The sequence below is a fragment of the Leuciscus leuciscus genome (assembly GCF_965113295.1).
Source record: "Leuciscus leuciscus genome assembly, chromosome: 2".
NCBI classification, from domain to species: domain Eukaryota; kingdom Metazoa; phylum Chordata; class Actinopteri; order Cypriniformes; family Leuciscidae; genus Leuciscus; species Leuciscus leuciscus.
In genome coordinates, this window is record NC_138726.1 from 12,430,110 (window position 1) to 12,455,230 (window position 25,121).

The 25,121-nt window shown below is 39.1% G+C and overlaps 1 protein-coding gene across 2 annotated transcripts in view; it reads right to left on the bottom strand.

The window, feature by feature from the left end:
* LOC309485367 (sodium/potassium/calcium exchanger 3) overlaps positions 1–24,798 on the bottom strand; it is a 63,201-nt gene extending 38,403 nt beyond the window's left edge. For both annotated transcript variants that reach the window (XM_082152206.1, XM_082152205.1), the window contains exons 1-2: positions 24,341–24,798; positions 13,016–13,108 (exon numbers count right to left, since the gene is read on the bottom strand). In XM_082152206.1, the coding sequence (XP_082008332.1) occupies positions 13,016–13,054 (39 nt within the window). In that variant the 5' untranslated portion in view covers positions 13,055–13,108; positions 24,341–24,798. The remainder of the gene's footprint in view (positions 1–13,015; positions 13,109–24,340) is intronic.
* Between the last annotated feature and the right edge of the window lie 323 nt (positions 24,799–25,121).

The window sequence follows — 25,121 nt, forward strand, 5'->3', positions numbered from 1 at the left end:
TCTCAAACCTGATTGCAAAAAATGCCAATAGGCCAAAAGTTCTGTTCAAAACCATACATTCGGTTCTTAATCCTGTGGTTTGTTCAGTTCCGGATGTGAATCTTGAGATGTGCACACAATTTTCTGAATTTTTTGTTCAGAAAATACAGGATATTAGATTACGCCTCTCTCCTCTTTACATAGATCACTCTGAACTGGTCCTTACATCCAGTCGTTTTACAAACTTTCAACCAGTGTCTTCATCTCAATTACTTAACATTATCTCTCAGATGAAATTCACTTTCTGTCAATCAGATGTATTGCCTGGACGTCTGTTTAGAGAAGTTTTAGACACAATCTGCCCCATCCTCTTAGCGATAATAAATAGCTCTTTAATAAATGGGGTTTTCCCTGAAAGTTTTAAACATGCTATCGTACAGCCCCTATTGAAAGGACATCACCTTGACCACACCGTGCATAACAACTACCGGCCTATCTCTAAACTACCTTTTATTTAAAAGATTTTGGAAAAAGCTGCCTTGTTACAGTTTACCTCTTATCTGAATACTTTTAATATTTTAGACCCATTTCAATCTGGTTTTAGAGTGCTGCATAGCACTGAGTCAGCACTGCTGAAGGTTACAAATGACATCCTATTGTCTATCGATTCCGGGTCTTCCGTTATCCTGATACTTTTAGATCTGAGTGCTGCATTTGACACCATTGATCATAATATTCTACTGAGACGACTGGAGTATTTTGTTGGAGTAGAGGGCCTTGCTCTACAGTGGTTCGCCTCATACTTGCAGGGGAGGACCTTCTCTGTAAATATCGGGTCATTCACTTCACCCTCTACGTCGATCCATTGTGGCGTTCCACAGGGATCCATTCTTGGCCCCCTTTTGTTTTCCCTCTACATGTTACCTTTAGGCTCAATATTCAAGAAATATAACATAAATTATCACTGTTACGCTGACGACCTCCAATTATATCTCCCAATCAAACCAGGAAATGACTTTTCATTAGACAACCTCTTTACATGCCTTAACGAAGTCAAGACCTGGATGACAAATAACTCACTGCAACTGAATGAAAATAAAACTGAAGTGCTTCTACTGGGTCCTGCTGCTACCAACAACTCCATTAAAACACAGTTAGGTCCCTTAAGTAACAACTTACACAATTATGCAAAAAACCTTGGAGTCTACTTTGACCCTCTTCTCCAATTTGACAAGCATGTAAATGCAGTTGTAAAGAGTAGCTTTTTTCAACTACGATCTATAGCAAAAGTGAAAAACTTTCTATCTAGTAAAGACCTTGAAATTGTGATTCATGCGCTAATTTCCTCTCGATTGGACTACTGCAATTCTCTGTACGTTGGCCTATCTCAAACTACACTGTCTCGGTTACAAATGGTTCAAAATTCAGCAGCCAGATTGCTAACAGGAACTAAGAAAAGGGATCACATCTCCCCTGTTCTTGCCTCATTGCATTGGCTACCAATAAAATTTAGAGTCGACTTTAAGATCCTTATTTTCACATACAAGGCCCTACATAGCTTGGCCCCAGATTATATTTGTGATCTTATTAGGCCATACACAGCCTCTGGGTCACTAAGATCTTGTGATCAGTCACTCTTATCTGTCCCACGCTCCCGGTGTAAATCAAAAGGTGATCAAGCTTTTTCTGTAGTTGCCCCAAAGCTCTGGAACAATTTACCTTTAACTATTAGGACCTCTCCATCTCTGGTTGCTTTTAAATCCAGCTTAAAGACCCATTTTTACTCTCTTGCATTTGAGTAATATTGTGTATGTTTTTTAAATAACTCGGTGTTCTACGTTATGTATGTACTGTATGTATACACACTGAATGGTTTTGATATTTGATTTTATCTCTCTTTTTTATACTACTACCTTTTCTCTTATTTTGTTTTTATTGTATCTTTTGTATTATACTGTAAAGCACTTTGGATCAACTACGGTTGTGTTAAACTTGTGCTATATAAATATACCTTGACTTGACTTGACTTGACCCAACACATTCGTGAGATTCTACTATCTCCGAGTGGAGCCAATGTCCTCTCGTGTACTTGCTTCAACTAGCCGGTACTAGGATCTGCTCATGTGTTCAATTGAAAAGGAGGTTCTCTGCGCTTCTGTGATCCACAACAATCCGGTGCAACCAAGGCAGGACAAAACAGAGCAGAAAAAAGGGAATCGCCGGTGCAACACAGATGTCTCCTTGATAAAATTTTTATTTAAGGTGCATAACAATGACTAACGTTTCGATGTAGTTACATCTTCATCAGAGTCCTTGGAGAGAATGAGCAATGAAGCCATTAATAAGGATCATCACCCGGTGTGATAAAGGGGGCGTTGGCCACCCAAACATACACCCATCTAAACCAAGGTGCCACACTCACAAATCAGTCATTAAAGGGGAAGTACCCACACACAGGTAAAAATAAATAAAATAAAAATAAATAAAAAATAAAAACGTTACGTCGAAACGTTAGTCATTGTTATGCACCTTAAATAAAATTTGTATCAAGGAGACATCTGTGTTGCACCGGCGATTCCCTTTTTTCTGATCTGCTCATGTGTCTTTGCTTGCTTGCCATTCCACTCCTCGGACTGGATACGTGCGATATTCTCCTTAGGTGAGCTTCCCCCGAGAAGCCCTGAGTTCCTCCAGAACTGTTGACGTCAATGCCAGAGTTATGCCACCGGCAGCTTTGGCGTTGGCTAGGTGCCTCCATGTGCATGGTTCCCCCCTTGGGCGACCCCCACATGTGTATTTGCACTGTAAGCCTCTCTGAGCATGTGTCTTACCCTTGGCAAGTCACCTTGCCCCCCCTGGGGTTGAAACATTCCACCCTGCGGGCCGGACACCCCAGTGTTTCTCCATATGCAGCCCGCTCTCGGGTCATATGTGTATTCTGTACATATATAATTGCTTAACATGAAGTAAATTTTGTTTATACAGCCCAATATCATTATCACAATCCAAACAACATCCATCCATTTTCCATTTTCCATCCATTTTGGTCAGGAAATCTTATGTACCCACTGAGAGAAAAAAAAAACGTCTCCACACTGGAGGAAAACTTAAGGATTCACATATGTTTACTTCAAATTTCTTTTGAGAGAAGTATTATTTTTCCTATTTTTACCGCAAATAGGAAGTTGTGCGCATTAATGAGTACACACATGTAATGTAATGTCTGTTTCATTCATACTCATAACTGGAGGGCGCCCTTGCGCAGAAAGTCTAGAAGTGAGGCTCATAGAGGTCATAAAACCCATAGATATCATATAATAAAGGCTAGATGTCTCGTCCGCGCTGCTGGCCAATGGAGGTCGACGTCCGCACACGGCGGTCATCTTGCCACAGGGAGCTCGCTCACTCGTAACATTGTGTTTTAATGGTGCATGTACTTTTAAATAACCATAACTTGCTAAATTTTCTACCGATTTTCAAACGGTTTGGTTTGTTATAAACGTCAGAGATGTAGTTATGACACTGCATACATATGAATAATTATAACATACATGTTCAAGCATTCGGAACTATAGCCACGTTAATAACGTTTGTAAGAAACCAAACCGTTTGTAAATCCGTCAAGATTTCAGCGAGATAATAGGATTTGTGTTCGTGCTGATCACTCACCTTACTTCAGATACCACAGAGCTCGCCAGAAAGCTTCCCTGTGACAAGATGGCCGCCGTTGATGCCGTTCGAGACTCCGCCTTAAGACATCTAGCCTTATATGGATATCTATGATAAAACCTAAAATATATATTTTTTCTTTATCATTTACTTAGCCCTATAGAACACTATAAAATAATCTAATTTCTGCCTCATTCTATGATATGAAGCCACATCAGATCACAAATGGAGGTTATTTCGAATACCCGGCTGACGTTAAGAAGCAAGTTTGGAGTAAAAACATTATTAAATGTTCTTTTTTGTTGGACAACTGGTTTGTAAACGCTTCTCTTTACAAGTGTGGACAGATGTTTGGTGCGTGTTGCTTTTTCAAATGCATGTTTCTAAGTGACTCAAACTCACAGCTTGCAGAGATGGAGCAGCATTTACTGCAAACCGATCAAACTCTGATCTCAATGCTTTGCTTCACCATCAAACAGGACATGCTGTGCATATACTTATTTAATTAAAACTTTGCAATTTTATAATTGAACAAACCAAATTACGAATTTGGTTTGATTTCGGTTAATTGTGCAGCCCCATATTAACCACACACGCAAAAAAGCACACAAGTGACACAACAGACTCTCACTCACTTCACACAAACAAGCGGCTATGTCTCACACACAAAAAACTGTATCGCACGCATGCTACTGTGGTAAATTTATTCACAACACAAACCAATTTTTTCATGTTATGTGTGACATATATATGTCACACTGTACATCCCTGGGTTTAGTGTAGGTGGTAAGTTATTTTCAAATGTAATAAAGTATTAACCCTTCAGCACCACTCACTGGTCATGTCACTTTAAAGTGCCCTGAAATGTGCAAGAAGAAATGCATTTTTCCAATGAGTCTGGCTTGTGTCAGTGTACAAATACGTCACTGTGACTTTTCACCTCACAGTCATCTGTTCCGCCTCTTGGATACAAGCAGCCAATTTGGCCTTGTGTTTCCCTTTTTCTTACCAGCTGGAGCCAAGTTTAGCTACAGTGCAGCTGAACTGACTGAAAACAGCTCAAGGATGGCTCACACAGTTCTATGTGACAATCAAATCAAGGAAGTATAGTGTAAAATACCTCAAATTGCAAGAAAAAAATGGATAGAGAAAAGGCTTTTGTGGCTTGAATGTATGAGAGAAATATGACAGCATCTGTCTTTCTGTCTGATTGTGTGACTGAAGCAATTCAAGTATGAAACAAAGTTGAATCAGCTATATAGCAACTCTACAGAAGATAACAGTGCTATTATTTAGCTCAAGTTTTGTTCTCATACAATAGTGTAAATGCAGTCAAATCAATAAAATGACTAAATATTTAGTCAAAAAAACAAAAAAATGTTGTAAATGTTACAAATGTTGTAAAATTGTGTTTAAATAGCATGTCCATGTGCTGACCTGTGAATTATGTAAAAACTAAGAAAAAGAAAAAAGAAAGAAGTGAGAATAAGTGGGAACTGATATCAGGTAGCTTCATCGGGCCACAATTTACTAATGCAAATATGGGGACACACAGTGGCAGAGCTTGTCTTTTCGCTATGTGGGTGCAAGTGAGAAAGCCTCAGTTAGGTGTAAGTTCCAAAAATAAAGCCTATTTCAGATTGCTGTGGAAAATGGCACATCATTATTTGAACTAACTTTTAAAGTACCTAGAATTTGTATAATAATTTAAAGTTCTTCAAGTCAAAATAGCTGTTACGAAGGTAAGCAAGTAAAATTTAAGCAGTGCTTGCTACTGGCAAAGTTTTAAGGAATAGAAAGCCAAAAATGAATATTCTGTCATCATGTCATCCCAAACCTTTACAAGAAAAAGAAAAAAAGAAATATTAGGGTAAAGATAATTTAGTTTAAAAGTATTTCATTTAAAACATTAATAAAAGTTTTTCCAAATCCCCCCCCTGTATTATTATTATAGATTAATATTGATTTTAATTATGTGTGTGTGTGTGTGTGTGTGTCTGTGTGTGTGTCTCTGTCTGTGTGTGTGTGTGTCTTCTGCCTGTCTTTGTTGTACCTGTTAGAATTATATTGTAAGTAAAAGTTGCCATTTCAACTTTTTGACTCTTCTTCTGCCTGCACCACGCCCTGACAATAAAGACATTACAATGATATAAGTGATCATCCGAATTTAGATATACCTATATTGTATTTATAGTGTTGTCTAGATAAAACATTCACAGGCATCAAAATCAAGTACATAAATGTCAGGGTTTGTGGCCAACTGATTGCTGGCCACATGTCAATGTCCATGGACCACTGGTTAATTGGTAAGTTGTATGGAACACTGTCTTACAACTGCTTTTAATTTAAGATAGTCGTTTGTTTTCCTCCTGTTTTCGCAGTTTCCCCTATTAAATCCATTGCATATTGGATTATGCATATTAAAGTCAATGGATACCCCCCTATATTACCTAATTACCATTTGTATTTGTTTACATGATCCAAATGCCCAAATAAAATCAGTAATTCCATGTGATCCCTTTTGTTTTATTCCAATATTAGTTGTTAGCATAACAAATAGCATAACATTGACTATTACTTTCAAATAGCAAAACAATAAAATATGTCAGGTTGTATTTGTTTTACTGATATCTTAATTTTTATCAATACTCTAGTTTCATCGCTGGATTGAAAAATGCCATAGGATGTGACTTCAGCCATACAGTAGCGACACTTTAATACAAATATCTCAATATCTAAACATTTGATTGGCTCCAAATAAAAAGTAAAATGACAGTGTTAAACGTGCATTTGCTGTGAAATATATATGTTCTCTCATAAGACAAGTAGATGTATGGTCAATGGGCTTGTTAGGGTTACTTTCCCTAAATATTTGGCAAATCATATCCAGTCAAAAGCATCCACATTGTGTCAACCAGTTAGTTCTGCTCATGTCATGTGACCTTTATGCAGCATGTCAGAAGAGGTAACACTCAATGTCTTTAATTATAACATCGTCAAAAATGATGCAGCATGATTTGTTTTTTATTTGACTGCAGCAATTGGGTTTGTCTTTGTAGGGGATTCTCTAGCCACCTACTCCTGTGAAATGTACACAAATATTTGGCTAACGCAAAGAACATCATGTGCAATGATTACTGACATGCCTAAAAATAGCACCTTCCCTTTCCTTCTCATTCTTTATTTCCTCCCACCTTTCTCTCTTCTCTCACTCTCTCTCTCTCTCTCGCTCACTGCCTCTGTCTTTTTCATCTAAGCTCTCGCTCTCTCACAGCTCTCCACAAACACACGCACTCCAAAATTTTGCATTCAGTTGCCAAGCAACACAAACCTCAAAGGACGGGGTCTGCCGTCTCGTCTTTTTAAAGGAACAAAAACAATGGTGAGGACGAGAGAGAGACAGAAGGGGGAAAATGAAATTGATCTCAGACTTATTACATAATCCCTTCTAATTACTGAAGAACAGTAAAAGAAATTGCGCCTATTAAACATAATATTGCTCAGCTCTCATAGACGAGCAAAAACACTGTTTTGGGATTTCACCAGAAGCATCTCATCCAATGGTAGAGCTCTACAACACATATGCAGACAATGAGAGCAGTCATTAACTGTCACAAATATGTACCATTAACTGTCAACATTTTAACCTTAACACTCACACTTAAAAGTAAGCACTTTATGCACTGATTTTAACTTTTAAGATAACATAACACATTATAAACTAACTTACATTATAAACATAACTAATATAAACTAATAATGAGCACTACATTTTAAAGCATTTGTAAACATTTGTTAATGTCAGTGAATACATTTGTTCATGTTAGTTCACAGAGAATTAATTAATGTTAACTTTTGATCTTAAAATGTTGAGAGTAACATAAACTAAGATTTTTTAAATGCAATAGAAATAGTGTTTATTCTTAGTTCATAGTCATTGTAAAGTGATACCTGTTGGACTTATTAGTAATAATCACCTTTTACACACTAACTAAAGTTGAAAAAGTGAAAAAATTATAGGACCCCTGATGTAATATTGAATAACACACTACATTCAAGCACTAATACCTGTGCTTGAACATTATGTGCTTATAACCTTTGCTTATAACATACCTTGTATGTTAGGCAACACATCAAAATAATTGCATTTATTATTGCTATCTATGTAAAAGTAAAACTTATAATTTGACATTATTACAAAGTGCACTTTTTAAAAGCATACTTAAGTATGTTAATAAACAGTCATGAATGTGTACTCTAAGTACACTTAAGTGGCCTTTTATTTAATTCATTTTAAATTATGTGCAAGTACAGCTTTTTAAAATATACATTTAAGATTTAAAGGTTATAGGTTCATATTCAACACAGTTAAATGCACTTGTTTTTCACAAATATATGAGGAGCATTCTGCATGGATGTGAGAGGTTTATTTTTTGCTTGTATGCGTATGTAAGTTTGAAACATGGCCCAAATGTCACCTCATACCTGAATCTCCAGTCAGATCCTTTGATGGAGTAAAGGTTGACCTGTTTTAGATTTCATGACTTCCTGCCAATGCAGTAAGCGAGCAACATGATTGAGATTTTGTTGATTATAATTGGTGCAATGTTGTTTTGTTGTGTCACGTCGAGCTGCTTGAATGCACAGGGTTAAAAACCAAAAGAACTGGGTCATGCATAGAGCTCACACATTGCAGTGTCTCTTACTGTGCACTGAAAAAAAAAAAAAAGTGAAATTGTGCATGTTACCTTAAAGAGCTATTTGAACCTGATCAGATCCTAATGACATGAATAGACGTAACCAAATGTAGTCTCAGAGACAGTCAATAACTAATTTGTGCTAACACACTTTGATTTGACCTATTCACTGGGGAAATAAGATTCTCTATATCAAAAGATCTAGTTTGATAGTCTTATGATCTACTTTATCCCTGTCACCCCTTATTTGAAGACTGCACTTGGGAAATAAAGTGTGCTTAAATGTATTGAATGTGCACTTGTAGTGTACTTCAAATCTTAAGAGTATATATCTTAAAAAAAAAAAAAAACACTGTACATGCAGCAGTGGTTGAACTTCATGCCCATAACTCCACCTCAGCCTGTCAGTCCATCAACTCCGCCCGGCTCTGCACTCCATAGGCTCCACCGTGGTCCTCCAGCCTTCGAGCTCCACCGTACTCCCACTCGTCCCCCTGGCTGCGCTTGGTCAGTCGTCGTTCTTCCTACGCCACAGACTTCGAGACCCTCGGGTGCACCTCATCCCTCCACTCCTTCGTCTCTGTCGGGCTCCTCCCTCCCTCAGGTGTCGCCCTGGTCTGCCAAAACTCCATCTCCACCTTGGTCCCGCGATCCAACAGCTCTGCCTAGAACTTCCCGGCCTGCGGTGTCGCCCTGGACCGTCGCCCTCTCGGCTCTGCATGGGTCTACACTTCCCCCGGCTCCGCATCTGTCTGTTGATCCCCAGATTTCATCCGGACCCTCAGCCAAGGCTCCACCCTGGATCCTCTCTCCATCGGCTCCGAAATGGGATCTTGCCAGCTCTTCCAGGGTCTTGTTTGTCGCCAGCCCTACGTCCATCTCCAGAACCCCCACCCTCCTTCCACTACTGGACTATTTACAGCACGAGGACATGCCTTGTGTAATGTAATGGAGTGTAATGTCAGGTCTATGTTCCGTTTTATGGATGATATTCTATATCGTTTCCTTATAGTTCCTGTTTCCCTGCTTTCCCTGCTTAGTATCAGTTTCCTTGGTTACTGATTACATCCTCATTTGTTTATATAGGTCTTTGGTCCAATATAGACCAAACATTTTGTTGAAACTTGAGTCATTAACTTGCAATGATTTTTAAAACGCCCAATCATTGCCTATGTACTGTATATCAAAATAAACACAAAGGGTTTCTACACATAAAACTGCAACAGAGAATTCAGAAACACTGACTTTCCATCATGTGACCAAAAGTGCAAATGGATCTTGCACATTTTTATTCATCAAACGCTCAAGCTGATCTTTCACTAGTGCTAATTCTGGTAACTAACTTATTCAAGCATCCAGTCCATGGTGTACGGCATTTTTTTATGGCAACTGCTTGCTGTGTACACATAGATTAGAACAGACAGACCATGCTCTGATCTCAGTTCTCAGTACTTTGCATATACAAATGGCAATAGAATTACAATAATAACAACAAAGGTACTTCAAAGTCAATGTCTGTAACTTTTTTTCAGATGAGACAGTAGAGTGTCTTTTCCTGACTTCTGTTTATACTTGATGTAGCCTCTTAATATCTCTGGACAGTGTATGTTTTCTGTTCCACTCATTTTTAACTAGTATGTGCTCTCAATGAGCCCGCATAAAAGTATAAATTGATTTTTTCTGTACGTCCATGAAACTTCCATGAAATAGTTTCAAGTTAAGTGTCGCCTAGCCTTTAGTTGTTTTTGTTGCTTTTGTGCAATAGATTTATAACAATTAATTTGTTTTTAGATGTTTTATTTTTCGATATTTCTATTTTGCGGGAGTCATTTTATTCTCCCGCAAACCGCACACACACAAGTACCTTACCACCAGCACCCGCACTCGGCCATCAAATACATCGAAAAGGGTTTACTTTTATTTGTGTAAACTCACAATAAGAAAGTGTTGTGTAAAATAAAGAAAACAAACAGGATGCGCTTTCTGCTGTCTCGGGCTCCGTGAACTGGAGCGCTTCACAAAAATGAACTGAAACTCAGCGTATAGGCTACTTGCCTCATAGACATTAGAAATATATCTATAGAAAGCTTGAAATGTCTATTTTTAAACAAACCAATTCAAAAGGAAAATAAATATTCTCTGCTTATGTAATACCTATAAAAGATGCATTTCTCTCTAAAGGCATATCCACTATACTGCAGAGATGGCGACTCAGCATTGTCAACTTCATCTTTGCAGCTGACACTGACACAGAAAACACTAGTTTATTAATAAATCATTAAAATATTCTTTAAGCTTTAAGCCTTTTCCGCTGACTGTGACATCTCCCTACACTGTAAAAAATCCAACTTACGTTTTGTATGACAAATTCAGTTTTTAAAGTTTATTCAACTATTTAACATGAAAAAATTTGAGAAAAGTTGAGATAACTCAGCTGCAGCTGGTTGCCTTAAACTTTTAAGTTTTCTCAAATTATTTTTTACAGTGCATACGGACGAGGCATTTATACTTGACGCGCTCGCTGCTGTGCTATTCTTTGAAACGGCAGGGGGCGACTGGGAGTAATTGTCCTATAAACCATCAGGAAGCAGCGGTGAGAAGTAAGGTATATGAGAACCATGTATAAAACTACATTTCATTAGACATTTTTATTTTAATTTCATGAATTTCATGTTTTTTTTTAAACATGGACCTTTATTTTCTTTAAAAAGGCTTATTTCTTCTATCATAGTCTCATTTAAAAAAAAAAAAAAATTAATAAGACAAGCGCAAACTGGTTGGTGGTACAGATGTACATGGTCGGCTAGAGTCGTCTAGCAATCATGCATCTTCGGAAGCGGAAGTTACAAAAATGCCATGCACACCGCCATGCGAAATGTGGTCTCGCGCATGACCGCCCACACCTCGATGACATAATTTTTGCGAACGTGGTGAGTATACACCAAGCGTGCTTCTCAATATCCCTCCTCGTTTCCTCGCTCCTCCGTCCTCCATCCTATGACCCGGAAACCGATCGAGCTCAGCCATCTTGAAGGACATCTCAATTCTCTAATTGCACCGCGAGTGCGGTGTGAGGAGGCTTTCTGAGGAGTCATGAGTGATTGTATCCTTGTGTTTTATTGACTAAACGTGACGCAAGTAAAACATTTTTTAAAAGTTTATTTCAACAGGGTATCTTGCTTTATTATGAATTTCTTAAATAACCAAACTTTAACAACATAAGAGCAGATCCTTTGAGCGCTGCTGATGACGCTGTGAAGTGATGCTCGAGTGATCAAGTATTCCAATGAATAAAAAAGCTTTCCTTCGATTCCTCCGTCCTCCTTTTCTTTCCTTGCAGCCTTCCCTCGCATCCTATAGGGGGTGGAGCTGAGACGCGAGGAAAGGAAGCGAGGAAAGGAAACGAGGATGCACAAATAAGAAATGAAACACCCCAGGATTTATGCATGCGCTTGAGCGTGGAATATGCTATATTACACCGATATATATTAAAAGCTCATTCTGGTTTAGTATGTTATTTACATGTGCTTTTTACATGTGTTATTTACATAGTCGACTAATGGCTTAAATGAAGGACTACAAGTCGACTAGAAAAATCGGGGGCATCCCTAGATTAAATTTAGTTTACAGTTTTATTAAATGCAGTTAGCTCAACGTTATATTGCTTTTTTGACTGACTTAAGTAAGACTTAAATACATATTTATATGGCAGTTCATAATTACTTAATGTACTGAATAACCGAATGTCCTGAAAAGTATTTATGGTAAACTAAAATATAATTTAATGCAATTTTTATTTCTATTTCTACCTGTATGTCATGTTTTTATAAATAGATTTGTACCCGGACATCTGTAATGATAAAGTTGAAATGTAGTCATTTTAAAATATATTAACTTTAAATGTAATATTGAATAACACATTAAAGTTAAAATTATAATTATAATCAAGTACTTTACATGTCCTTTAGTATGTCAGTCAACACATCCAAATAAGTGGACTTCATTAAAGCACAAGAAAATATGATTTAGGCTACACCTAACGACTTAAAATATACTTTATAGTAAACCTTTTAATTTGACATTATTACATTATTGCACTTTTTAAAGGTGTACTTTAGTGTGTTAAGAAACATAGTTTTTTTTTTTCTTTATTTTCATTATTTGGAAGTTTCCTTGTTACAGTGTAATTATACATTTAAGTACTGTATAATTTTAATTAACAACATACATTTACTAAAGGGTTAGGATGGTTTAAGTTAGCATGTAATTGTGAATAATTTACTGTTATTACTTCTATAGTGAGTACATGTAATAACTACAAAGTGTTAACAAACAGTCATAAAAGTGTACTGTATATATATATATATATGTATATACATTTTCTTTCACTACTAGTGCACATTCAATACAATGAAGCACACTTCTTTTTCACAAGGGAAGTTTAGAGAATATGCTCCATGCAACCATAGTAGCCTGTAGATACGCACATGAACAAATACATTTACTGTGTAAACTATATCTTTCAAGCAGTGGCCTTTGGGAAAAACAAATATTTACTCTCAGTAGTTTGTATAAATAAAACACTCAACGAATAGCGTACCATACAATCTTAAATATAAATTTTAGATCTAAAATTCTTTGAAATGCAAATACTGTAAAATGATTCCCACCTGCTCTGGGAGAGTCAATTGTTTGATTCTCAAATCCATACTGCAGGACTCTGCGTCTGGGAAAGTCAGTTTCTGGCCACGAAGACTCCACCTCTGTAAAGGCACAAGAAATTAATTCACCTATACACCTTTCAGAACCAAACATGTACAAAAGTTTACTTTTATGTCTGCAAACTGTCATTGCAACAGTCAATAATGCTAATGAAAACATTTACTTAAACATGAATCTATCAGATAAACCAAAAAAGGTATTTGTGAGCAAGTATGCTTGAGGAAAAACATTCAGCATCAGAAGGCACTTAAAGCTTCACCGCACAAGCGTGCATCTTGACAAACATAGTGTACCACAACCCTTTTGTTTAGATTTCAAAGATTTTGTTTAGCAAAACACAACAGTGTGACAAACTACAGTATGCACCAGGGTTATATATAATACTTTGAGAATACATAAAAAAATTTTTTTCACACAGATAAAAAAAACACACATACTAATCTGCATTTCAAACTGTATCACTAGCCTGCACTATTTATTTATTTATTTATTTATTTATTTATTTATTTATTTATTTATTTATTCATTCATTCATTCATTCATTCATTCATTCATTCATTCATTCATTCATTCATTCATTCATTCAGCTGACGCTTTTATCCAAAGCGACTAACAATTGCTATATATGTCAGAGGTCGCACGCCTCTGGAGCAACTAGGGGTTAAGTGTCTTGCTCAGGGACACATTACTGTGCACTACTGTACTGAATATCAAATTTTTACGACGATAATTATATTTATTATCATTATTAGTTTTCAAATTTTTGCTTTTGTTATGTTGTTATTCAGTAAGAACTTCGAAGTTTTCATTACTCTTACTCACAGTCTCTTTAAGTCCAGTTCAATATTTCACGAGGCATGTGACAGTCTCAGGTAAAATCCGACGGAATCTGAATTTTGTTATTTTGTATAATGTGTGTATCTTTGGATAGTTTACAAAATAAAACAATACTCTTTGAAATCATAATTGTATTGCATTGTGTTCACTTACAAACAATTCACTTAAAGGCACAATATGTAAGTTTTACCGCTAGAGGTCGCTTATTCAAAACAAAGGTGTAGCTTGATGACGCCGTGTATGAGCGTGGAATCATGGGAGATGTTGTCTTCATCTCCACAGCTGATTGAAAGCAACTCGGGCAGAAATCATATTCATGGATGAGCTAATGTATTACAGTTTTATTAACGCTATGGTGGTATGAAGCAGTGCTGGCCGCTGGAGCGAATGCTAATGAGAGAGACCAGCACGAAACACAGCTTTTATTATGCACTGCAGTCGGTCGCTTCTGCTCTTTTCGTTGCGAATGTGAGGTAACGCAGCGCTGTATTACATGGTTAAAATAATCATACTAAATACATTTGAATGTGTTGAAAGTTATGTTTTAGCGTTACTCTGTGCGTTCGCTCTGTGGCTGGTGAGACACTTGTTGCACTTTGCAATAATCTAGATCGATATTACAAAATTCTATTAATAAAAATTGGATGACTTGTGTTGTTTAAAATATATTGAATGATGGAGAAAGCTCTCTCTGATTACACTGTTAACCACTTGACAATAGTGTTGTCTCTGAGGTACAAACATCGGTCCGTGTACTGGTAAAAATGGCTGATTTCTCTGGATTTAAACATTATTAGAAACATTTGGGATAATGTAAGTACACAAATCAACAAAATATATAACTGTCACGGTGGGTTGCAGGAAGGCAGACGGAGACGAGGATATATTTTCAATTCAAAGGTTTAATTTAATTAAACACAGGACAGCAGAACAGGTAGCAACACAAACTAAATATAATGGAGATCGGACGAAGACGTCCACGCCCGGCGTCCACTCAAGTTTCGGGCCATCCACTCCACTACAGTGAGAGCAGCCGATACCCATGTCTTGCGAGCGGAGATTGCAGTCCTACTGGCGAAGGACGCGAAAGAGCCGGTCCCTCCAGCCGATATGAGGTCAGGGTATTACAGCCCCTACTTCATTGTACCCAAGAAAGGACCGATCTTGAACCTGCAAGACTGGCGTGGCGTGCTCGTTTTTCCAGGCGTGCCTTTGTTCATGGTTGCAGTGCGAACTGTGCTCTCCATGATGATGAGGAAGTATCAGCAAATAATTAATTTATTTCTAGACCTTGCATTAGCTTTACTAGATATATTTATGGAGATGAAATATAAAAAGCCTCCTGTACAGCTATGATCAGCCATTCGGCCAAGCTTTCGATGTTGTTACTGAAAGGCCGAAGCTGATCGGTTTATTTTTGTCACATGACCAGTTGAGATGAGAAGTCGAGACGTTTTCATCTCGCCGCGGCATAGCCTACATTTGAAATAAAGATTTTGTACATACAAAAAAATATAGTTGTATCAGGGTAGTTTTACGAGCACAGTATCGGACCGACACCCGAATACTGGTATCAGTATCGGTGCATCCCTATTTATGTCATTAATATCAGTCCGTCAGAAAAGCAGTTCTAGGCTTATTCTTGGCTGGATAACTCTAAGCCCTTTTAAAATTAAATATGAACGCAGTTTTGGATTAAATAAAAGTACAGTCAAGTCAAATAAAACACGATATACACTTTATATATGTAAATTTAATCTAAATTAAGCTTTGGTACCGAAATTGGTACCGAGAACCGTGGATTTTCACTGGTATTGGTACCGAATACTGAAATTTTGGTATCGTGACATCACTACAAGCTACCGTTCAAAATGCTCACGCAGAGATGCATTTTCGAATGCATCCGTCCCCGAGATTGGTTTGAAGCGATCAACCTGAAGGACGCGTACTTTCATGTCTCGATTCTCCCTCGACAGGCTGTTTCTGCGCTTTGCGCTTGAGGGTCGAGCATATCAATACAAGGTCCTGCCCTTCAGGCTGTCCCTGTCTCCCCGTGTCTTCACAGAAGTCACGGAAGGGGCCCTTGTTCCCTTGTAACTATCTCGACGACTGGCTCATACTAGCACACTCTCAAGATCAGTTATGCCAACATAGGGACCTCGTGCTCAGGCACCTCAGCCAGTTGGGTTTTCAGGTTAACTGGGAAAAGAGCAAACTCTCCCCGTGGAGAGGATCTCTTTTCTCTGTATGGAGTTGGATTCAGTTGCACAGACTCACAGAGGATTGCGCTCAGTCGGTGCTGAACTGCCTCAATACGTTCAAAGGCAGGATGACGGTCCCACTGAAATTCTCTCAGAGGCTCCTGGGGCATATGGCAGCGGCAGCAGCGGTAACACCACTCAGGCTGCTCCATATGAGACCGCTTCAGCACTGGCTTCAGGGCTGAGTCCCGAGATGGGCGTGGCATCACGACACACACCAGGTGACAATCACACCGGCGTGCCGCCAGACCTTCAGCCCGTGGTTAGACCCCTCGTTCCTGCGGGCAGGAGTGCCCTTGGAACAGGTGTCTAGGCATGCTGTGGTGTTCACAGATGCTTCTGCCACTGTCTGGGGTGCCACGTACAACGGACATGCAGTGTCAGGGGTGTGGACCGGCCCTCAACTGCATTGGCACCAGGGACGTGCACAGGGGGGTTGCTCAGGTTGCCCGGGCAACTGCCCATATGCCCTTCTCGACTCACGTTGCCCTTCCGAAAAAAAACAAAAAAAATCGCAAAGCCTCATTCACTTCCATTCGGGAACCGAAAGTGAAAGTCAGTAGAGGAAGGGCAAACTCTGTTTAAGTGGCTGCAGCACTGCACGTGACCAGTATAGCAGTCGATCAAAGAGTATAGAGGTACTTCTATACTCTTTGAGTCGATTCTGTTCCCTACCGGAATTCCTGTTCCCTTTACGCAATCATACTACAAATCATGCATAGTTGCCCAATTACCATACGTACCATCAGAACTGAATACCAGCAAGAAGCACAACTGAATGTACGGGAAGCCAAAAGGTTAAAAAAGGATTGTATTTTTTCCCGAAATTTAAAGGAGCTGTATGTAAGAAATGTATTTCAATTAATCATAAAATGGCCCTGATTTGTCACTAGACATTAAGAAATCATGTTCATTTCAAATACTTATATCACTGACAACAGTAGTCCGGCCAGGATATTGTCATTTAAAAAGTGAAGTTGCAGCCCTCAACTGATGTTGATGTTGTCATCTTGTGTTTTGGCCTGAAGCTCCACCCTCCACCTATCTACCAATCACGAAGTCAGTAGTGTTTCGGCATCGGGGTTGCCAGCTCTGCTCTAGTTACCACAGCTACACGCAGCCTACGTTCCTGCTGGATCCTGCAGCCTATCTGGCAACCTCGAGTCAGGGGGGAGGGGGAGGGGATACACCACTCTACAGTAATTTGAAAGTGATTGCAGTACCAGTTTTGGCCACAATCTTACATACGGCTCCTTTAAGCTTTTTCCCCATCTGTCAATTCAATCCAGATTATTTCTTAAAAAAAAAAAAAAAATTATAATAATATGAGGAACTCTTTTTCTCATGTGTATTTTGGTGACATTTAACATACTGTTAATACATATTGTATACGGTTTACAAAGTTGTATATCATAAACCTGTCATCTCTGACGTTTTGCAATCTTTATGAATGAATGAATGAATGAAAAGCTTTATTTCGAACATGTAAAAACAAACAAACAAACAAACAACAACAAGAAAAAAACAATCATAGTAGTAATGATACATTAAAAAAAAAAAAAAAAAAAAAAAAAAAAAAAAAAACACAAAAACAATTTTAACTTATACATGTCCGAAAAGGAGTAGGAAGAATCATAAGCTTATTCAATCCTACCCCTTCTCCACTACTTTTGAATAATTAACCGGTTGGCCGAACATCTTGATCTATTTGTCTCCACACACCAAAAAACAAAAACAAAAACAACATACATTTTTACCTATGTTTGTATACATCATAAATAATAAATTACATAAAAAAATAAAAATAAAAATAAATGAAAATGTCACCTAATTAATCACTTTCTTCCTCTCTGTACCTTGCAAATACCATATTTTTAGTCATACTTGGACATTGTTTAAGTACTGAACTTAATCTGTTCCACAACTTCACTCCACATATCGAAATACAAAAACTTTTTAATGTTGTACGGACACATAATTGTTTAAAGTTGCACTCACCCCTAATATTATATCTCCCTTCACTTCTAAAAAAACAGTTGTTGAATATTACCAAGGAGTAGGTTATTTTTTGCTTTATACATTATTTTGTGCTGTTTGAATATAAACCAGATCAGTAAATTTCAATGTCTTTGATTTTAAAAATAATACATTTGTGTGATCTTTATAACCGGCACCATGAATCATCCTTATGGCTCTTTTTTGCAACATAAATACAGATAATAGTCTGCATCCGTAAGTATTACCCCAAACCTCCGCACAATAGTTAAGATATGGTAATATCAGCGCACAGTAAAGAATGTGGAGTGATTTGTAGTTCAGAACATGTTTCGCTTTGTTCAATATTGAAATACTTCTTGAAAGTTTATTGTGTACATGTTTTATGTGAGATTTCCAACATAATTTGTCATCTATTATCACCCCAAGAAACTTATTTTCATTAACCCATTCTACAGTATGTCCACCCCATCTACCTGTATCTGAACTTGTATACTCTTTTTACAGTTACCAAATAACATGAAGTTGGTTTTATTAATGTTTAATGATAATTTATTTCTATCAAACCATCTTTTTAATTTATACATTGCTGAAGTTTATAAATAATAATAAGATCATAATATGAGGCATTGAGTTTGGACATAAACACGGTCAGATAAGGCAATTTGTATGGGCAAAATTCAACTGAATATATTCAGACATAATTCAAAAACTATGAACAAGTGCAAGATTAATTCAATTCACAGAAATATTACTGGAGTGTGAGGGCAACTGCCCCTCAAAATTCCTGTGCACGTCCCTGATTGGCACATCAACTGCCTCGAGTTGCTAGCAGTATGTCTCGCTCTGAGCCGCTTAAAAAGGCCGCTACAGGGCAGGGGCATGCTGGTCTGTACGGACAACACTGCGACCATTGCGTACATCAACCGACAAGGTGGTCTACGCTCCCGTCGGATGTCGCAACTTGCCCACCATCTCCTCCTCTGGACTCAGAAGCATCTGAAGTCACTTTGGGCCATGTATGTCCCCGGTGTGCTCAACTGTGTGGCCGACGAGCTATCACCAGCTATGCTCCCGGGAGAATGGCGACTCCACCCCCAGGCGGTTCAGCGGATCTGGAGAGAGTTTGGGGAGGCTCAGGTAGACCTGTTTGCCTCCTCAGAGACCTCCCACTGCCAGCTGTTTTACTCCTTGACCGAGGGAACACTTGGCATGGACGCTCTGGCACACAGCTGACCCCGGGGCCTCTGCAAATATGCGTTCCGCCCAGTGAGCCTACTTGCACAGACCCTGTGCAAAGTCAGGGAGGACGAGGAGCAGGTCCTTCTGGTGGCTCCATATTGGCCCACTTGGACCTGGTTCCCAGAACTCATGCTCCTCGTGACAGCCCCTCCCTGGCCCATTCCTCTGAGGAAAGACCTTCTGACTCAGAGACGGGGCACCCTATGGCACCCGTGGACAGGACGTGGAGGTTCTAGGTGACTTACCCCCAGATGCACTCAACACCATCGCTTCGGCACGGGTCTTCGAGACATGCATACGTCTTGAAGTGGAACCTGTTCGTCAAGTGGTGTTCCTCTCACCGAGAGGACTCCCGAAGATGTTCGATAGGGTCCGTGCTTTCCTTCTTGCAGCAAGGGTTGGAGCGAGGGCTGTCTCCCTCCACCCTCAAAGTACATGCTGCTGCTATTTCAGCATATCACGACCACATAGATGGCAAAACAGTAGGAAAGCATGACCTGGTCATAGGCATGTGCCGGTATCAAATTTTCATGCTGCGATTAATTGATTGAGCTTTTATCCCAGTATACGGTATTATCACGGTATTTTAATTGCTCAAGAGAAACGGATGGATTGGGGGGGGGGGGGGGGGGGGATTGTGATTGTCAAAACATTTGGTAACTAAACAGAATTTTACACAATTTTCACGATTTCAATTCAATTCTTGGGATTTGATTTCAATATTGATTCAATATTGACTCTTTGGATAAATATTAGGTAGGCTACAGTAGATAGCCTACATGTTAATTTTTCTCAAGAAAAAATATATCTTACATAATGCTGAGAGAGCCCTGTCAGCTTAACTAAAGCTGGTTAAAGGTTAAAAATGAACAAATTAAATTAAATATAATTTGGTTTTCATTATAATAACAATTATGTCACAAGTAAAAATATAATACAAATGTAATATAGTGCACATATTTAGCTAAATACTCCTCTCTATAGCTATTTTTTCTAGTCAACTAACGTGTTGGTCATTAAATGGCTTTCATGAGGTAAATGTAAGGTTCTGTGACATAATTGTTCACCTGCAGTTTTATTGACCTCTTTCCGTGGTTGAAAAACACTGATTGATCGATATTATGTATGAGGCATAAATACCTTTCGGTAAGTTGTACTGTATCTTTAAATAAAAAGTAACAGATGATCAGTTTACTTGAACTAAGGTGCTACAGCGATCGGTCACGTCACATTTACAAGCACCAAAACGGTATTTATTGTCTGAATTTCTTAATAAAATGGACAGAAGAACCTGAGAGCTGAGATTTTTTTTCATATCAAAAGTAACCTGCTCTGTCTAGTCTGTCGGTGTCAGTGTCCTCTTTGCTCCGTGAATTTTCTCTGCGTGAGAAAATGGATGTGTGGCGTGAGAGCGTGTGAAAAGTGTAAATTGCGTGAGTCTCACGCTGAATGCGTAGAGTTGACAGCCCTGCTTTTAGAAGGGGGATAAATCGTCGGCAGCGTTCCTCCTTCCGCCATGCTTCTTCTCCATGTGAGGATTCATTACATTAGACTAGAGTGCGCACTGCGCCGCATGCACACAGTGCTTCTACATGTGGGGATTGTTTACATCAGAGTGCGCACGTGTTTCGCGCAGCATATACGCAGTGTTTGTTTAAGCGGTTGATGGAAAATAAGCTAATGTGCGTTCTATAAATATAAATTCTGATCTATTATTTTTCACGGTATTTTGAAGTGCCCGCGATAACAATATCGTGTATATTCATTACCGTGATTTATCGCATTACCGAATACCGGCACGTCTACCTGGTCGTCAGGGTCCTTAGGGGGGCGAAACGGTTAAATCCTCCTCGACCCCCCTCCATAACCTCCCTGGTGCTTCGAGCACTCCAGGATGCTCCCTTTGAGCCTTTGCAATCAGCAGACTTAAAGCTTCTGTCCATGAAGACTTTGTTGCAAGATGTACTGGCCTCCATCAAGAGGGTAGGGGACCTGCAGGCATTTTCAGTCAACGAATAGTGCCTAGATTTCGGGCCGAGTGACAACCACGTTGTACTGAGGCCTGGCTATGTGCCCAAGGTTCCTACCACTCCCTTCAGGGACCAGGTGGTGAACCTGCAAGCGCTGCCCCTGGAGGAGGCAGACCCAACCCTGGCTTTGCTCTGTCCCGTCCGCGCTCTGCGACTGTACGTGGACAGAACTCAGCGGTTTTGCAGCGTTCTCCTTCCTAACAGAAAGAGCACGTTTTCCCTGTGTTATCCAATAATCTCACTGTATTGGTTATCACGGAACAACAGTGACAGATAAACTCTGTGTAAGCCCTCTCCTATCATCCTTCCAGGCAAGAAGGGGCAAGCGGCTTGCACAGTGCGCTGGATGGGGTCAGCAGCTGTGGCCCTTTGGTAGGGATTCCTATTCGTCGGTCCCGACGTGACGTTGAATGACGGACTGAAGAGGAATGTCTCGGTTACGTATGGTAGCCCTCGTTCCTTGAAGGAGGGAACGGAGATGCCACGTCCCGTCGCCACACTTGCTGCGGCCCGCTGGGGCAGCCAGCTCATCGGCTCGGCTCCTCAGCAAAAAACTGAAGTGCAATCGCACCTGCTACATTATATTCCTGCGCTGCATGGCAGAGCAGCTGTTGCAAATGATTGCATGCCAATGTGCATTGGCTCATTTAGTTTCACTCGAAGTAGATTGGCCTCTCTAGCGAGATTTCTATTCGTCTGTCCCGATGTGGCGCCTCCGTTCCCTCCTTCAGGGAAGGCGGGTTACCATACGTAACCGAGACGTTACCCTGTGTTTTTATAGGTTTGGTATTGTCTATGTTTTATGTGGTTGTTCTGCTAAGCTTTTTTCCTTGCAGTCTCCACTATTAAAGACTGTTTGTGTTTGTTAAACTCAATCTTCGTGCAATTCATTGCAACTACCCATGACAGAAACAGGTCTGTTGGTGTCAATGAATGTTTACAACTTAAGTTGAACTTAAAGATAAAGAAAACAATAAACATTGATCCATATGCAAGTGACTTCTATGCTGAGTCTTCTGTTTTTTTAGAGAGAGACTGCTGCAAAGTTGCTCCCACCAAATGATTTAAGTTGTTTCTTATCAGACTGTCTCTCCTGCTCTCTTGTGTAGGGCATATTTTTTCAGCTTTCATTTTGTGATGCTATATATGGGTAAAATCAGCGCCTCTGCTGCAGAACCGTCCTCTCTGTCATCACAAAACATAAAAATGAAACAACTGATGCCACACACGAAGATCAATGTGACCACTTCAAGTTGGAACAGTTTGTTGTCCTGGTTTGGTCTGTTTGTCAGTAGGTATAAATCTGCAGCTTCATTCAAGAAATATCAAATCATTCGATTATATAAGTACACTAATTGTAATTATACTGTTTTTTCCAACTTGTACAAACTACTATGGACTGAAAGTGACACTTATTTGGATGTGTTGAAACTAATAAAGCAAATGTAAAGTAGGCGTATTTCAATAGAAATGGCAATACAATATATTTTAGTTAAGCAAAAATGCTTATCAGTACACTCAACAGTACACAGTACCATTTTTCAAAGACAATAGAATTATGTACAAGTACAATATAAGTATTTATGTGCCTTTGTGCCAAGTTTGTCGTATGCCCCCCCCCCCCCCCCCCCCCCCAAACTAGTTAAGCTCAAACCTCGCCCCACAGCCAATTACATTGATCAACTAAATAATGCAGTCAGCTGTCAAGAAAAGATTAATCAAGTCCATACAACCGAACAATAATAAAGTTCAATAGTTTAATTTAAGTGATTTGAATCATGAAAGCAAGCTGACCAGGAATAAAGCTTTCTTTGATTTTAGTTGAATTGATTGCAATACTGCCTGTTGGTTCCTTCAATTCTAATGTTAATGTTGTGTTTACAAACTCATCTGCCACAAATAATATGTTTGCATAAGTTAAAATAAAAAGCTGATTTATGTTTTAATGGTTCAAGAAATTGATACTAGAAAAAGCTGACACCTCCAAGGTTCCCAGAGCCACAACTGATCTGTCATGTAAGGGAAGCTTGGTTGGAAAAGCAGGGGTTGATATGTTCTATGGATTTACAACTATGCTACTTTTATTGGGTAGGCTACTTAGGGTACTCAGACGCACTATAAAACAAGTATTGGTTTTGATAATACAATTTTTACACAAAGGAATAAACAACATTTTAAGAAATAAGAATTAAAATGACTGTCAAGAGATAAGGACTCAAGCCATATCATATTTCTAGAAATATGTTTTTTTTTTAAATTGGACAGTGGGTCACCATCACCAACATTAAGCACCGGCAGTGGTAACACTATAGCACTATATAGGAAGTAAACGTGTAACTATTACTTACAGCAAATGCCCTGGATAGGTGAATCTCTAGGATCAGGTTGTTTTTGGAACTTTCGGAACCCGTAAGGCAGCAAAATAATTCAATTTAGGTATGTTAGTTTATATACATTGGTCTGTCTCTATCTCCCTCCAACACTCATTAAAGGTTAGTTGTATATAGTGATTGGGCTTAGCATGGGAATCCACCTTTCAGTGGTGCTGTGACACAGGTGTGAAGGTTTTTTTACTGGCAGAACAAGCCAGAAGAAGAAGAAAAAATTATACATTTAAAATAATAGCTAAGTGCTGCTTAATGAAAACCATTTATGATGAATTATTAGGCTATTTTTTAACTGTATAAAGCATACAAATCGTATAGCTCTTATAGCTATAGTAATAAAATATAATTTGCTCTATTTTATGTCTGCTGTGTGCATAAATCATGCTCCTCTTCATAGGCTATCATATTGATGCAGACACAAATGAAAAAAATAAATAAAAATGAAAATGCATGGTACGAACAAAAGCATAACCATGGGATGATGTTAAACTAATGCATGTTTTGTCTGTGATTGTCCTTACCTGTCAGTTGCAGGACCTGTGCGACCCACACAACCAGGAGAAAGCCGAACGCACAGCAGCAGAAGCGCTGGAACGGCCGCCGTCTGACGCTCCATGTCACAGACTTCATTCCGCTCCGTCTGTTCCTCACCGCTGAGTCAGAACATGATCGTAGCAGCCGCAGATTCCTCCTGTCGTTATCCGGGACTGAGAACTACCTTATTACTAAACTAAACTTTTCAGTTGCCTTGCTTTTCTTCATCGCAGTTAACACGGCGCCGTTTCAAACTATTTAGAAGCATCACAGCGCTAACCTTACGCGCAGACCTGTTCTATATGCTCAGGTATCATCTGCTTCAAAGCGCACAAATGCGCTCACATGCCATTGGATTTGGAAAGGTCGTTGTAAATGGTACCCTCGTCCTCTCTCTCTCTCTCTCTCTCTCTCTCTCTCTCTCTCTCTCTCTCTCTCTCTCTCTCTCACACACACACACACACACAGACAAATCACACCGCTGCCGCTTGAGGGCGGCTCTTGCCAGTACAGTCGTGTAACGTCGTGGACGACCAATAAGAAAACCCCTTACCCCCCACACTCCATTGTCATAATCATTTGTTAACAAACAAATATGAGCTCATTGTTTCTTCCTTAAATTATTACATTGTTTAAATTAATACATTTTTAACTAACTGGGATTTTGTATGTACATTTCTGATAGTCATAACTTAGACAGTTACCTCTGATAACAGATCACTCTAAATTGTAATGTGGACTCATGCATTTTCTGTAAAGCTGCTTTGA